Source organism: Penicillium macrosclerotiorum (assembly GCF_028827735.1).
Source record: "Penicillium macrosclerotiorum strain IBT 26536 chromosome Unknown utg000002l_segment0_segment0, whole genome shotgun sequence".
In the NCBI taxonomy this organism is placed as follows: domain Eukaryota; kingdom Fungi; phylum Ascomycota; class Eurotiomycetes; order Eurotiales; family Aspergillaceae; genus Penicillium; species Penicillium macrosclerotiorum.
The window spans coordinates 1,322,574-1,338,762 of record NW_026643082.1 but is presented as its reverse complement, the minus strand read 5'-3'; the positions used below and the strand labels follow the sequence as shown (position 1 = coordinate 1,338,762).

The following is a 16,189-nucleotide window of genomic DNA, read 5'->3' as shown; positions in this document are numbered from 1 at the left end:
ACCGTCGCGAGCACCGCCCAACCGCAGGACGCGAGAACCCACGGCGCGTGTCAGCACATAAACCACGGCAAGCCAGCCATGCCCGCAAAGCCACTGCCCTTCCCGGGCTTCACCCCTCTATCGGACCGGGTGTACCTCCGCAATGGGAACGAGAATACTAAGCCAGCCCCGGCCGACGAGCCCACGACCATCATCATTTTCGGCTGGGGCGACGGCATGCCGAAGCACGTCGCCAAATACTCCGACGGGTTTCATGATCTCTACCCGTCCGCTCGGATTGTCGTTGTCCTGTCAGCCACCCTGCAAGCATCCAAGCAGCCTCTCGAGGACAGGGTCAAGGCCATGATGCCCATCATTGATACCGTATTCCCGACTCCAACGGGCGACGGTGCCGAAGAGGAGCGCGTCCTGTTGCATGCCATGTCGAATACCGGCGGCATTTTTGTGGCCGCGGCTGTAACTGCATACCAGGAACGACATGGCGGTAACCAGAGACTCCCACATGAGTTGCTGGTGTGTGACTCCACGCCCGGTGGCCTGGTTTTCTCGACGCAGGTTGGCCGCTGGTCCCGCGCAATGGCAGTTGGGACCGCTAAGTTCTTCCCTGGCCGTTTGTCGTCACCCACGCTCTGTGGTATACGTATCTCTGGGCAAACTGGGCTCTAGAATGGCTAAGTGGCTCAGAGCCGTCGGGCGTGTGGGCCAACCGAGTGATGAATGATGAATCGTTCACAACAAGAAAGTCGAGCAGGCTCTATATTTACTCCAAAGAGGACGAGATCATTGGCTATGAAGACTTGGAAGAAAACGTTGCGCAGGTTAAAACCCTCGGATATCGGGCTGTTGACACCGAAATGTTCGAGGGCTCACCGCACGTCGGTCATATGAGATTGCATCCCGAACAATATTGGAATCGAATTTCAGAATGTTGGAAGGCCGCGATGGCGGCGGAATGAGTCGCCAAGATGAATTTCTAAGCAGCATAAACCATAGAAGCTTGCTAATCTTAAACTATATAGACCCGAAGAGAGAGGGCGCCTTGAATGGTTCTGATTTGTATTATATTGATGATTGTTTTATACAGAGTTCATTCAATTTGAAGGTCAGCCAATGGCTCATACTGATTCAATGTATTATTCAAGCTTCGTAGTCTTGACGGACATTAACTGAAAAGGTTCTTCAAAGGCTGTTTTATTGGTCTTGGTATCATTCATCAGTGGTCATTATATATCCAAAATAGGCATCTCAGTCCATTCTATTGATTCCTCCACAGGCTCTTCTGAGACACATCGTTCACACTTGCACAAGAATCGGAACGAATTTCGAAGATGTTCGCGGCGAGAAGTCAAATCTGTATGTTGGGCTAGGTCAAAGTATGAGATACAACATTCTTCCCCCGCGAGAATGTCGCGGGCCGCGGTGTAGACCATGCAGCCTTTATCATCCGGTCTGTGCGTGATCTGCAGATCGTTTAGTTACAAATGTTCAGCCTCATAGAGAGGGCAGAGGGAGATACTTACATTCGGAGAGCATGAGTGGTTGCAAATCGCTGCAGTAGGATACACCCCGGCGGCGAACTGCTCCCCTCTAGAGTTGGACGGAGACATATTTGACGGAGGATCAATACACATTTCGCGCGGATACAGACCAAATGAATTGGCCTCCTCCTGGCAGATGAGATGAAGCAGGCGGTCGGCGCTCATGCCATGAGGCAAAGTTGAACTGTTCTGGAGATATTTCTTCACAAGAGTACTCCATAACCGGACCTTGTCGTGAGACCAAAAGTCTGATGATCCGCACAACAGGTCAATGCTATTCCAACTCGACTTCCACTCCCGGGCAGAGCCGGAGCCATCAACAGATAGAGATGGCTTTTTCATCTCAATATGACGCGTAGCAAGCAGCCGGACAATCAACCAGAGCATTCCAAAGTCGTACTCGCCTCGTTTTGATCGAATTGACTGTGCATATCGTTTCAGCCAAGTACATTCGAACTCATGGCGTGCTCTATCGGCATTCCGACAAGCATTGCTGCACCATACAACGTCCGAAACACAATTATTCGGACACAGACAACGTCCTGCGTCTTGGAGTGTGCGATGATTACAAGCAGGGTTGCTGCAAATCACATTATCGTGGTTGGCTGGCTCATCGACGGTGGGAATGATTGCGTAGGGCCGGTCGACCATCAGTCGGGCGCCTTTCGGGATGACCTCCGAGGCACGGAACCCTCGACCTTTGACCGGATCGGCAATCTCAATTAAATTCGGATGGATGTAATCTACACAAGCCGGCTCAGAGGCCGTCTCCGTGGTGATATATACGACCTGAGACATGAGGTGGTTGGTTTGCTGGGTTGTAGTATACACCCCCGAGGTGATGGGTTTCCGTGTTTGTGGGCGTGGCTTTTCTTTTCTTTTTTTTTTTTTTTTTTAAGCTACGGAGTTTTATCTTCGAGGCCATCCGGCAAATTCCTTTTTTTTTTCTCATCCGTGGAAAAAAGTGCTAATCTGAACAGGTCCGCAAAAATAATCCGTTTGGTTCTGGTGGATGAGTGGGTCTGTTTGTCGCCATTAAGCCTTCGAACCGGCCAATAAAATGATCATCTGTAGCCCCGGGGGCGAGGTTATCCCAAGCGACTGTGGATGATTGGTGGCACGCCATCGGGTCTATAAGTGTCTTTTTATTGGCCATTCAGGCATTCGAGCCTTGCAGATTCAAGGTGTTTACATGATACTACAGTCGAGGGGTTGGTGGTATTAATTATGGAATTTGGGTTTGGTGGAATGGGATAAATTTTCTTTCGAAAGACATTTATAATCCTTGTATCTAGTGTTCAATAATTCTAGTTGTTACCCACGTCGGTTGGAATACTCGGCGGACTGAAAAACGGGGAGTACTTACAAGATCGGGTGAAACGACAGACAATTGGATGGCATGATTGGATGAATCAATATGACATTTATTGGTGGTTCAGGATCCTTTTTGCAATACGGTGTGACAAAGAGGGTAAATTAGAACTCTGATCGAGGAAACGAGCACAGATAGACACGTCTCAAGTATAGATTCGAAGCACTGATACTGCGTTGAAACTTGGGCACCTGGTTTACATCTTGCTAAATTGAATAGACCGAATACATACAGCCATCTAGAAATTGAATCCTTCACAGTTACCATTATCGACAGAAATGGGGCTGGGCATTCACATTACTATTTTACTATAATCGAAAGATAAGCAGCATGGCAGTTTGTCATCAAACTAGCAATATTTAGCAATATTGGTATTAGAAACAATGGCTTAATAGATCTGGAATTCTTGCAACAGTCTGTCTCTGCCAAAAAACAAATAGTCTCTAGAAAGAAGAGAGAGGGGGGGGGGGGGAAGATCACCACGAAAGCTTCGCCATATCTTTGGAGATCGCCCACCCATGAGCCAGGCAGGCTCTTTTGTACGCAGCGATCGCCTCATGGACCGAGTAATCTGGTCGGTACGTATTCGTTGCGAGTCGCCCAGGCCGCGGTTCGGTTGCGCAGATCGCGAGCCGCACCTGCAGCAACAGGCTCTCAATTGAGGTAACTGCCGACCAGCCCGAGTTTGTCAAGAGCTCCATGCACATCGCTCCGCCGGCTGTAACGTGACCACCACCACCGGCAGCAAATTCCAGAAATCGTGGGCGAATAACTCGGACAAAGGGGGGGGTCCATGGGGAACTGGGGTGGGAATCGGATCTCGAGGAGAATGCTCTTCCGGTTGCAAGCTTTGAGGTCCCTGGCGAGTGGGAGAGAGGGGTCAAAACTGTGTAATTCGACGATCCATTGATAGACGGTGGTGATGAGGTTTGGATCCAGGTACCAGCCCAGCTCGTGAAGAGGCTCGGTCGCCTGGGTTTTGAGAGTTGATCGGAGGTGTTTTTGTAGTAGCTTTGTGGCGGGCGTGCTGGCATATTGTGGTGGTGCAAGAAGAGGTAAGGTGTTCCCATTAAGGGTTCCAGGGACAAAGTCAGTCTTGGGGCAAGGAGATTGATCGGATTCACTGCTTGATCCCTTGGGCGGCTGAGACGCTTCATCCTCCGAGTCGGAGACATAGTCTGAATCAGAGAGGAGAATGTTCAGGTCTTCAATTTCCGTTGTGACACTGAGGGCATCATTAAAGCCATCAATGTCCATCAGCACCGGCAGATCTGACTTTTTCTTAGCGGACGTAGTTTTGGGGGACGTAACTAGCTGCTTTCTTCTTTTCGATGTGATAGCTGAAATGGGGATTTTAACTACCTCCCCCGAAGGCCCATAAGCTTCATGCTGTGGATCTTGCCTGTAGATGGCAGATGGCGCCGCCGGTGTGGTGGAGGCCTTGCCATGTCCAGTATTCACAAAGAGATATCGAGGCTGTATCCAGTCCAACTGCGGAACCACAAAGTGCGGGGTCACACTCTTGAATTGAGAAGGGTTGTTGACGACTTCATTCAGCGATATGATGGACTGGATATTCAACTGACTTTGTGGCCAACTGCTGGAGCTAGAGTTATGACAGTAACCGGCAGAGATCTGGTATTTTTTGGAAAAATAAACACCATTTCCATAAGCACGAGCATGGGCGATTTGTTTGAAATGAAGCCCTTCTCGGAGAATGCTGTGCCAATTGTGCACAGGACTACCATGCCAGGCAAATATTGTCCGGTATGCGGGCTTGGAGGCCATGGAATTGGCATTGATCTCTTGGATGAAGCGTTGCTCTTTGTCAGGAGCTCCTTGTACCAGTCGAAACTGGATGAATCCACCCATACCAGTCACCAGGTGCTCCGGATCATTGGTGTCCTGCATGATGCATGATCGATTTGAGGCCACAACCCACCGTACCAGATCTAATGCAGCCGGGGGAAATTGATCCCTCCATGATGAGAGCAACTTCCCTGAATCCTGCTGGCCTAGATATGAAGTCATGAGATCAACACTGGGGAGCATACTGAGGAGCATCACAATGCTCTTCCGCTTTCTATCCGCCTTTAGGTCATCGAAATTTGTGTTATAGATCACGTAGGTCACCTTTGAGATGGGGTACCTTTGCGCTATCTCCTTTGGAATTTGCCTTCCTCGACTGACAGGAGGAGAAAGGAAGATATGTCCCGAAGTTTCTCCAATCCGCAGGACCCGACAATGCCATGCAACTTTCCTGTCCTGCGATATCGAAGGTAGGTCAAGTATCACAATCCAATTGCCAACCTTCACTTTGGGAGGGTAAGCATGAGAGAGTTCAAGGCATTCCAAATTAAAGGCTGCCTTATAGGTCTTCTGCGCCTTCCAGGTGCCCTGCATTGAACAATTGACATCTGGATCAAAATATGTGCATTGGTCTGCATCGGGAACGCCGGTGTCGGGAACATTCAAGCCCAGCCCGGTGGGAAAATCCATCAGAAGGCCCGCTTTAGCTCGGGCATATGCAAGGGAAATCAGCAAATCGACGACATATGGTTGATGGCGGAGTTCATATTCCAAACTGGTGCCCATGCCAAAGGTGATGTATTGGAACAAACACAGCCCACTGGAGCAGACGTAGGGTTTAACCGCCTCAAAATCGTCGTAGGTCTTGCAATGACACACGAGGCAAAACTCGGTACACCTAACAAAGTGTCGCAGGAGGAACTGCATGGCGATCAGCGGGAAAGACATGCCGGGTACATCCAGACCCATGTCGGCCAAATGGTCCACCAACAGGAAGGGTGGCGCCGGTGTAACCCAGCTATCTGGCACCTGAAACTGCTCTGACTTTGCATCATCCGGACTGAGGACCTTTCCCTGGCTGTTGTGGAAAAACACTTCCGCTCCCGTCCACGATAATCCATACCGCAGGCGCACCTTCACAATGCCCAGCAGTCGCTCATTGAGCAGCTTGTGCAGTGGAGCCCCAATGAACAGCTCTCGTAACAGGGGACCCGAAGGACATTCTGGCTTGGCATGTTCTTCGTTACCGGATGTAGCATCTTGGAAAGATGCGATGGCTGCGCTCGTGGATGGTTTGTATGAATTGCAGAGGCCGACCCGTATTTGCGGGCCCCGATCGGACGAGGTGTACAGCATCTCCTGAGTCATGTAGGTCGGGTAGCGGAGGAGGAGAACCAAGTATTCGCCCGGACACACATTCCATGCCGTCATGGCCTCATCGGAGATCCCGAGCTGTCCAATTCGGATGGCTACTGAGATGATGATGGCGCCGGCCAGGTGACCTATATAGCCAACCTTGAAATTGGCATTCTTGACCAAGCGCAGATCATGGCGGATTTTTCCACGGAGGTTGGAGGGCTTCTGGGCCGTGGCCATGACACCTCCGCTCTGATCCTCATCTGACCAACCTGGACTGTCGTAGTCATCGGCGAGGTCGTTGTCGACGTCGCTGCGATCGAACTCCATCGGATCTTCATGACCTATCTTGGGGGAGACGTGGTGCCGTGGAGCACGTCCCGGACAATGGTTTCGATGGTGGACAGTACATCATGGAGGGAGGAGCCTCTCAGCAGGGGGGTGGCATCTTCCACCGCCTTCGTGATTGCTGGCGTGACGTTGTCTGACGTGGAGTAGACGAAGAATGTGTGGCTTGACGGGTATTCGTGGGGATCTACCGGACGGTTAGCCCACGAGCGGGTCCATTTGCCTCGAAGAGCCGCCTGCGGCGGGGGAGATGGGGGAGATAAGGGAGATCCCCGGGGGGGGGGGGGGGGGGTCTCGTACCCGGAACGATGGCCTGGAAGTCGATCTTCGGCCCACTCGGGCCCTCTGTGAAAGTAAAGGAAATGGAGCCATCGATCTCACCAGCATCCACGGCGTTCAGGTACGTGAATCGACCCGGCGATGAAGCCAGAGTGAGGTCCCGCCGAAAGTCTTTGGTCGGCATGGCGATCGAATTCCGTTGCGGGGGGCGTTCATCAGAGAAGGAGGGGGACCACGGGCCAGAGGAAGAGACCGCTCCCAATCTCACAATCTCACAGCAGGGTCAGGGGAAGTTGAGAGTGGAGAGGAGGGTAAGAGGCGCAGAGATGGGAAGTGAACTAAGATAGAAGGGGGAGGATATGTGTGTTGTGTTTTCCCAATATGCCCTCCTGTATGTGGAGGAGTCGGTGGTGGCGGGAGATGAGTGGATGATGGTCGTTTGAAGGCCGTTTGGAGCGCAGCAATGACGGGGAGCCGCAGACCAGAGTGGACAGCGCGAATGGCCAGCGCGAATGGCCAACAGAACCAGAACAAGTGCAGTCTGGGTCGTCTGCCCGTGTTTGGTGTTTGGCCTGGTCGCCTGCACGCGAGGCGGCTGATTGGAGGATTGCATTATAGACTTATAGTCTATACACCTATAGTCTCTACAACTTAAAGTCTCTACACTTAAGAGTCTCTACACTTACAGTCTATACACTGATCCAAGGTGCCCTGCGGCCATCATCCTGCTCTCAAGTCGGAATCTGTCTGAAACGAGGCCCTGTCCCCTTTCGACCCGCGACTGCAGGCATTCAAACAGGCATTCAATCAGGTCCATGGCTCATCCGCATGGAACGAGCACGCAGTACGCACGAGTCTAGGCAAGCCTCCCGTAGTGGTCGGAGACTGTGCAGTGCGCGGCCCAAAGACTCAACCTCGGCGGTGACTCGTAGAACTCTCAACTCTCTCGCGCGCGCGGGAGTCCGGAGTGGCCATCGCCATCGGAGACCATTCCAGGCCCTTTCAGATATCAACTAGACGAGAAAGAGTCGGTCGCGGCCCGTCAACCCGCGGATCCTACACCCACGAACACACGCCCCCTGAACCATCCGAGCCATCCAGGGTTCCATGGGCGCTTTCCACGGTTGACAGCCGCCATCGACGGGATCATCCCGGATCATCCCAGATCATCCCAGGGGAAGAGAGAAGAGGAGGAATAATGTCGCGACGAGAGAGGTCGAAGAGTCAAGATCGATGCATCTTGGATCGACCCGTACAAAAGACCCAATTACGTGCAATATATCATGCGACAGACGCGGCCATGATCAAGTGGCCAATCGCGGAAGTCAACACTGCGTTGGAACCCAGACATCATTTAGCATGCACCGCAGCACTTCTTCCTGCTCGTCCGTACGCGCAATCTCTCTCCACCCACCCTCGTCGACATCGATGTCTTGAGGAATCAAGGGTCTTCTACTGAAGACACCAGCATGCTTCTCCCGAAGCCCCTAATGAAACACACCCTCCCCCTCGCGCTCTATCAGGGCACAATTCCGTCGACCCTGAACCCATTCCTCCCTCTCCCTCAATCTGGAAAGAGAGGGACAAGGGAGGCGCGAGATAAGACACCCGATCGGCTGGGTGTGCGCGTCATCGGCCATATGGGATTGCCGGTTCTGCCAAAGACAGGTTCGGCCTGGAGAAATCGGCGCGGCGGCATGTATACACAGCTTGGCACTCTCCACCCACATGGTCGATCTCACGGTCTTTGTGAGACATGGAATTCCACATTCTCGCAGAGCCACCAGACCTATACGTCAGCGCGGAATGGGTGGGCGATCGTATCGACGCCAGAATAGAGCGAGTGGGAGCGATCAAGATGCAGAGGGCCCCTCGACCGGCCGATATATAATGTGTGTGGCTCTGAGAAGCTTCGGACAAGCGCTCAACAGAAGTAAGTATTCCTTCCGGAGACGATGCACTACATCTAGAATTTCGTGTTTCCATCAGATCTTTCTTCCCCTATGCGCGAAAGTGAATCGATCTATTGACCGGCCCGATATTGATTCCACAACAAGCATTTCCCTCGCATCATTCTCCATTCAAGCATCCCCGGCATCAACATCGATCATTGCGCTTTGATACTCCAAAAATACCCTATACCTCGCATTGTCAACCACACTGGATCTACTTCATTAAAAATTAACATCCTTCTCTTTGCTCGACTCCCCTGTCCACCACCTCGTCTTCTATATCTCGCGGACCCATTCTTCAACTCAGGTAAATAACTCCCCCAAACGGAATCTATATCCTACTGGCATCCATACTTCCATCCATCTCCCAGACTAACATTCCACTTTCCACCCAAGATCCTTCTCCTTAGCCGTCCTTGAAGTCCACCATGTCCCAATTTCAACCCCAACCCCTACCACAACCACAACCACAACTACTACCGCAACAACTACTACCACAATCACAACATGAACTCCCCCAACCCACCACCCACCGCCCCTTCTTAAAGTCCCGAACCACCACCGTCCGCACATTTCTCCTCGAAGACATCCGCACCGACGCCCTCCTCGAGTCCGAACTCCTTCTCCTCTCCTTCGCCACCGGCATCCAAGACGCCGCCGCCTGGCCCGACTACGCCTGCTTCGCCTCCAACCAAACCGGCAACGCGCTCTTCCTCGCCATCGCCGCCGCCAACCTGCACCACAACGCCTACTCTGTCCCCAACATCGCCGTCAGCCTGGCCCTCTTCGTCGCCGGCGCCCTCGTCTTCGGCCAACTCGGCCACGCGCTCGGCCCACGCCGCCGCGTCTGGCTGCTCGCCAGCAACGTCGTGCAGACCGCACTGGTCTTCGTCGCGCTGCTCGTGCAGACGGCCGGCCCGGTGCGCCGCGACGGGCCCGCAGCCATGAGCGTCATTGCGTGTTTAGCGTTCTCGTCTGGCGCCCAGGTGGCCATGAGTCGCGGGCTGGGCGTCCCCGAGATCACGACGGCGATGGCGACGGCGGCGTTTGTCGATGTCGTGGTTGATCCGGGGCTGGGGAGGCTGCGGAATCGGGGGCGCACCCGGCGAGTACTGTTTTTGATGATGTTGACGGCGGGCTGTTTTGTGGGCGCGTTCGCGCAGCGTGGCGTAGGATCACAGTTTCCACTGTTGCTGTGTGCTGCTGGGAAGGCAGTTGTGTGCGTGGGTGTTTTGTTTAATCGGCCGGTAGTCAGGCAGGAGGAGGAAGAGGACGAGGAAGGGGAAGAGTTGAAAGTATAGAGTGGTGCTGTTTCTGAGAGACTCGGGAAACAGAACAGATTTGGTGCATAGACATGAACTGTATACTACATGTACTAGGACGGGCAGGGTGTTGTTGGTGTCAATCATTACTTGATTATATATGTATAAATGCATTGATAATGGCATCACAGGCCGCCAAATCATCCTCTCTACCACCCGCCAAGCCCCGCCAAGTCTGCGGTCCCTAACAAGTGGCCCAATGCAGGCCCAACTGGAACTATAAACAAATGATCGCCGCCCCGCTCATCCTCTCAAAAACCCTAACTCTCCGTCCGCATCAAAAAAAAAAGCCTCTTCTAACCATCTTACGTGTTCATTATATTGTATCTCGCCTCTACTTAGGCGGCCCATTAATCGTACCTTATCCACTTCCTTCTTCCCACTCCATTGCTATAATATTCACCCCTCCTACGACATAGTCTCTCTCCTGACAAAGGAAGCCTAGCGTGAGGGAGGTGACATGGGTCCCAATGATAGGAATATCGATACATTTCCAGCATACGGCCAGTAGGAGAGGATACACAATAAAAAAAGGTAGATAGATATGATATATATACATATACACAGCACTAGTCCAGAACGACTTAGAGGCTTTTTCCATCAAAACACCAACTCCGCCCTTCGCCCCTGAACCAGAGACAGAAACCCCGACCGTGGGGATATATGCAAAAAAAAGAAAGAACTTAGAAGAAAAAGAAAATAAGCCCTCACACGAACAGAGAACTATCCGGGGCCAGCAGATCCAACCCGGTCTCCCCTTCCAACAGGGGGAAAAGCCGGCGGATGCGGTCCTCCAAAATAGCCTCTTCCGCCTGCCAGCGCGTCAGCTCGGCGGTCTTAGCCTGTGCGCGGCGGGCGCCGCCGAACCAGGCTGAAGCGGCCTTGTGGGCGGCCTCTTGCTCCTCCTTGCGGGCCTGCGCCACAAGCGAGGAGACCATTGTCTTCCAGTTCTCAAGGCCGACCTTGAGGCACTGCGCGCAGCGGGTGCGCGCGGCGCGATCTTCTGTGATGCTCAGGTCGAGCATGGTAGACTCGGCCATCTCAACCGCGTCGCGGGTCCAGGCGAGGCCGTGCTCATGCGACGAGGAGGCGTAGATGATCTCGCCGATGTATGTCATCAAACCGGCTTCCTCGCACGCGGAACTGGTGGTGCGGAGCGGCGGGGCATTGCCTGAGGGGAGGGGCTCCGGGTATTCGACCGGGATCAGGACAGTTTTGAGGGATTTGAAGAAAGCGGCGATGGGATCGTTAGCGGGGCGGTTTGGGGAGGGGAGAGAGAAGGGTGTGTTGGATTCTGGCGCCGGGGGTAGGCTGCGTCGGGCCTTGAGCACGGAAGTGAAGAGGGAGAGGGCGGTGGGCAGGTTGCCCTCGCGGGCATTGTGGACTGCGAGCGCAGTCGAGACGCGGATCAGGTTCTCGGACGGGAGATCCACGCCGGAGTTCTTCAAAACACCGGTCTTTAGATCCACGAGCTTACTCGTGTCGCCCTCGAGCCCGCTAACTGCAATGTCCAGCGCCCAGGTGTACATATCACCCGCGGTGCGGCCCAGCCCCTGGAAATCTAGCCAGTCCGCATAAGCAAGCGCGGCATCTAGCTTCTGCCTCGAGTCGAAGCCCTTAGTCGTCAAAATCTTCATATAGAATGTCTCTGGCGGCGGGGACGCGAGCTCGCAGTCCTCCTCCTGTGGAACCTTCTTCTGCCCCGCCGGCATCGGTTTCGGCCGCGGATTCGACGGTCCAACCACATATTCTGCCGGCGCCGAGATCTTTTGCTTGCGATCCGTCATCCAGCCATCGAGGTTCTCGGCGGCCTTGGCCGCGCCCATGAGGGTCTGAAAGTACCCGCGGCGCCAGGGCTCGCTCTTCGCAGAGATATCGAGTCCCGTGCGGCCGATACCCTCGACCAACAGCCCACCATCTTCCTGCTCCAAAATACCCTTGCCTTCGCCTTGCGGATCCTCCAGGCGGCCCAGCAGCTCACGCAGGTACCCAGCAACCATGGGCCAATTGGTCATCAGCTTGCCGATGTGCTCGGGGTTCTGCAGAGCCTGCGCGGACCGCAGACACCACCGGGACTTCCAGGACCATTCTGGTGGTGTGGGCCACTCATGCTCGATATCTTCTTGGTACACGCCGAGCTTTATGATTTGCCATAGGACAAGGATGGCGTAGAAGGACAGGCCAATCTTCACGCCGCGTGAGAGTCTTTTCTTGAAGTGGTCGCGGCTCTCAGTGGATATTAGGCGGCCAAAGTGTTGGCGGAGGTGAATGGAGAGTGGAGGGAGCGGCCGCGATGGCGCGAGTGGTGAAAGAAAAGGTAATTGAGGCCGGCCAGGCGGCGGAGAGAGAAGGAGTCGGCTCCGGTGAGTGAATGGCCGCAGTCGAATGGCAGGACTGGGTGTACGGGAAGGATATACCGGTCGAAGATGACCTGGTATTCGACCGGCAATGGGTCGTGGGGGTAGCATTGTTGCTAACTGAATGGAGGAAGAGAAGGGTGTCGTGAAGTATTGGCCCGCCCACGAGAAAATGATAGTGACGGCACCGGACCGCGCACCTTGGATGCGGTTTGCTCGGTTTGCACACTATGTTATAGGTCACGTGCTTACGGTCTTCTGGCTCGACACTTGCTGGTCTAGTCTGTGGTCTCATTCAACTATAAAGCAGACCACCGATGCTTGCAGAGATGGATGGTGTAAGTAATTTGTCTTGAATGTTGCTCGATTCGAGTCTGTCCATTTCTGTCCATTTCTACAGAATTAGTTGCGATGATACATAGAATTAAATTGATCGGCATGAAGGTGGGATATCAACTTTCTGATGTACGGTTAAACGATGGAGGGAGAGCGATGTTGAGACTACATTGTAATCTACAATCAAGAACCACTTCTGACCAAAAATTCAATTGTAGAATCTAATTTAGGGGAATCCAGTCGCAATTAAAAAGCACGTACACATCTCTATGGGCAAGATAGCTCCAATCAAAAAAAAGAAAGCTAGAAAAATGAATCATCTCAAAAGAAGTATTCCGGAGAGAAATTGCTTAGGCGCTGCGCTCGAAGAAGCCGTTGCTCTCAAGGACGAGAACAATCTCGTGCACAATGCTGCGGACTGACTGCTTCGAGGCATCGACGACAAGGTCGGCCTTCTCGGGAGCCTCATAGGGGTCGTCGACACCGGTGAAACCCTTGATCTCACCGCGACGGGCGCTGGCGTAGATGCCGCGCTTGTCGGTCTTCTCGCAATACTCAAGAGGAGTGGCGACGTGGACGAGGAAGAAGGAACCAGCCTGGGAGACGGCATCACGGGCGTACTTCCGGGAGTGCTCGTAGGGGGCAATGGGGGCAGCGATGACAGCGGCACCAGCACGGGTCAGCTCAGAGGCGACAAAGGCGATGCGCTGGATGTTGGTGTGGCGGTCCTCACGAGTGAAGCCCAGCTCGGAGGAGAGCTCGTGGCGGACGGTGTCGCCCAATAGCAGGGAGACGGAGCGACCACCCTGCTGGTTCAGGGTGACCTGCAGAGCACGGGCAATGGCGTCCTTGCCGGAGTTCATGTAACCGGTGAGGAAGATGGTGAAACCCTGGCTGGCACGAGGGGGGTTGGACTCGCGCAGAATCTTGACAACCTCGGGGTAGGAGAACCACTCAGGAATGTGGGCACCAGTGCGCAGGCGGCGACGGAGCTCAGTGCCGGAGATGTTCAGGGTCTTGACACCCTCGGGGACCTGGTCAACGGGGCGGTACTCGTCGGTGTCGGGAAGGTAGGTGACCATCTGGAACTCAACGACCTCGATGCCAAGCTCATCCTTGTACTTCTCGACGGCGTGCTGGGCATCGTAGGGGCCGTAGAAGTCAACGCCCTTGGAGTTCTTACCAGGACCGGCGTGGTCACGGCCAACAATGAAGTGGGTGGCACCGTGGTTCTTGCGGATAATGGCGTGCCAGATGGCCTCACGGGGGCCACCCATACGCATAGCCAGACCCAGCAGACCCAGGACGGCCATGCCGTTAGGGTAGCGGGGGAGGAGGGCCTGGTAGGCACGGACACGGGTGAAGTGGTCAATGTCACCGGGTTTGGTCAAACCGACGACGGGGTGGATCAGGACATTAGCCTGGCGGGAGCGGGCCGCGCGGACGGTCAGCTCACGGTGAGCACGGTGCATGGGGTTACGAGTCTGGAAAGCGACAACGCGGGACCAGCCCAGCTTGTCGAAGTGAACACGAAGTTCAGCGGGAGTGTCTAAAATTGCAATATGATCAGTACGCGGTGGCACGAATGGACCCAAAAGGGCTTGTTTCAAAAGCGGTCACGCATTTGAATCGCCGGTATGGAAAACCTACAGCGCAGACCAACATAGTCGTAGTGGTTCAGCTTGTTAACTGCCTCGATCTTGCCACCAATGTAGAACTCCTGGATGGTCTCGTTCAGGTAGACAATAGCCGGGTGCTCGGGATCACCGCCGAAGACGAGCTGAGCCTCCTTGGCCCTAAATCAGGGGGAAAAGAATCCACGTCAGCAACGACCCACTCAAAGCACGAGCCGCCTTGAGAGGGGGCTCCTCTCATTGCGTGAGGGAATCTAGACATGCGACCGGGGGAGTGCCACATCGAAATTGAGGTGACACTAGAGCAGAGCAAGTAAAGGGGTGGGAATCGATTTTGCGTGGCGGTCGTCCGCTGCGCAATGACTCTGGACGCCATTCTCCCAAGGGTATTGTGGGGATCGGCAGTATACACGCGACTCCGAGAGAAATCCCCCTCCCGCCTCTCAAGGAAAACGCGGCAACTTCGGGTCGACCCCGCGAAAATAAAGAATACAAAAAAAGAAAAAAAGCAAAACAAAACAAAAGGTATATCGGAGACATGGTTGAAACTCACTTGTCGGGGCGGTAGATGTCGTCAATGGTCAGGATGGCCAAGTTGCGGTCATCACGGAAGTCGCGCAGGGTGATGCGGGCACCGGCCTGGAGCTTGTTGGCATCGATCACCTTCTGGCTGACGTCGAGAGTAATGGGCATGGAGAAAACGTTGCCATCAGCAAGACGGCAGTCCTCGCAGACACTGCACACCAGAGTCAGTTTGGTCATGACTTTTTTTTTCCTTGGCGTATCCTGCCCCTCGTATCCATGCGCGCAAAAGACATTGGCGCAAATGCCATGCCAATTGCATCATCATGGATTATCTTGGCGCTTGGTTGGGGGAGGGGGTCACCCTCTCGAGTGTCTTGACATACCGGTCATAGTCGGCCTGGTTCATGAAACCTGCGCGCGAGATCGGCATTAGCAAATTACCCCTCTGTTCATCTCCACCCGCTCCAACTAACAAAAAAAAAAAAAAAAGGGGAAAGGGAGAAGGGGGGGGAGAAGGCAATTAGCCCGGGTCCGCACACTGCAGGAAGCTTCCAAGCAGAGGGGAATTGAGTCAAGGAAATATCAAGAAGACCAACAAAAAGGCTGCGAACGGAGACACTGGCAGCCGGAGAGCGGGGGAATGCGGTTCAATGGCACTTACCCTCCAGAGGAGAGAAACCACCGTTCATGATCAATTCCAGATCACACAGCTGGCGCTCGGAGAGGACAACCGCGGGCAGGGTCTCGGCCTCCGCGGCGAGCTCGGCCTGGCGGGGAGCATCGCGGGCAATCAGGTCCTTGAGGACACCACCGTGGGGAGCGTTGGCCATGGTGTAGTATAATTAGGTCGGGAGAAAACGAAACACGGAAAACACAACGACTTTTGTTCCTTCTCCGAAGAAGAGAGGTAATGTACAAAGACAAGAGGTAGAGAAGGGAGAGAGAGAGAGGAATGGAAGAAGGGAAGAAGGAAGGCAGTGGGAAGACCAAGGAAAAAGGCCGAACCGGGTCGCTGATCAATCACTGCGAGACCACCGACTTGCTCCTTTTGATCACGACAGTCCCTGTTCCCAAACTGGCACGACCGCCCTTCCTCCACTCCCTCCACTCCATACCCTCTAGCCAGATCCTCCCTCTGCCACTGGCGTCAGTCCATTACGAGTTTCGTCCCAAAGAAGGGGGGCAAAACGACAGTCCCCGGCTGGCCCTGGCACGAACAGTCGTCAACAGTGGAGCAACTGGAGTCTTGGCTGGGTCGATTCATCCATCCAGAAGCACCGCCGCTGGGGAAAACCAGGGGACCGCCCCGACTATCAATTGCCTCCTCGGACGTCCGCTGGTCGTTTCGCATTCGTCCCTTG

At 54.0% G+C, this 16,189-nt stretch overlaps 6 protein-coding genes across 6 annotated transcripts; 2 read left to right on the top strand and 4 right to left on the bottom strand.

The window, feature by feature from the left end:
• Positions 1-78: 78 nt before the first annotated feature.
• On the top strand, positions 79-956 carry N7462_001625 (TMEM53 family protein; the record flags this gene model as incomplete). The annotated part of the gene is made up of 2 exons (XM_057073351.1): positions 79-640; positions 667-956. The coding sequence occupies 2 exons, from the start codon at positions 79-81 to the stop codon at positions 954-956; spliced, it is 852 nt and encodes a 283-aa protein (XP_056936992.1).
• A 267-nt stretch (positions 957-1,223) lies between these two features.
• Positions 1,224-2,336, bottom strand: N7462_001624 (SET domain-containing protein; the record flags this gene model as incomplete). Its single annotated transcript, XM_057073350.1, has 2 exons — positions 1,224-1,460; positions 1,521-2,336. 2 exons carry the CDS (start codon positions 2,334-2,336, stop codon positions 1,224-1,226), a joined length of 1,053 nt encoding a protein of 350 aa, XP_056936991.1.
• Positions 2,337-3,564: 1,228 nt separating this feature from the next.
• Positions 3,565-6,886, bottom strand: N7462_001623 (putative ubiquitin conjugating enzyme; the record flags this gene model as incomplete). The annotated part of the gene is made up of 3 exons (XM_057073349.1): positions 3,565-6,423; positions 6,486-6,610; positions 6,724-6,886. The coding sequence occupies 3 exons, from the start codon at positions 6,884-6,886 to the stop codon at positions 3,565-3,567; spliced, it is 3,147 nt and encodes a 1,048-aa protein (XP_056936990.1).
• Positions 6,887-9,082: 2,196 nt separating this feature from the next.
• N7462_001622 (YoaK family protein) lies at positions 9,083-9,955 on the top strand (the record flags this gene model as incomplete). Its single annotated transcript, XM_057073348.1, has 1 exon — positions 9,083-9,955. The coding sequence occupies one exon, from the start codon at positions 9,083-9,085 to the stop codon at positions 9,953-9,955; it is 873 nt and encodes a 290-aa protein (XP_056936989.1).
• Positions 9,956-10,683: 728 nt separating this feature from the next.
• Positions 10,684-12,444, bottom strand: N7462_001621 (uncharacterized protein; the record flags this gene model as incomplete). Its single annotated transcript, XM_057073347.1, has 1 exon — positions 10,684-12,444. The coding sequence occupies one exon, from the start codon at positions 12,442-12,444 to the stop codon at positions 10,684-10,686; it is 1,761 nt and encodes a 586-aa protein (XP_056936988.1).
• Positions 12,445-13,019: 575 nt separating this feature from the next.
• On the bottom strand, positions 13,020-15,658 carry sC (sulfate adenylyltransferase; the record flags this gene model as incomplete). Its single annotated transcript, XM_057073346.1, has 5 exons — positions 13,020-14,218; positions 14,320-14,465; positions 14,857-15,039; positions 15,212-15,239; positions 15,490-15,658. The coding sequence occupies 5 exons, from the start codon at positions 15,656-15,658 to the stop codon at positions 13,020-13,022; spliced, it is 1,725 nt and encodes a 574-aa protein (XP_056936987.1).
• Between the last annotated feature and the right edge of the window lie 531 nt (positions 15,659-16,189).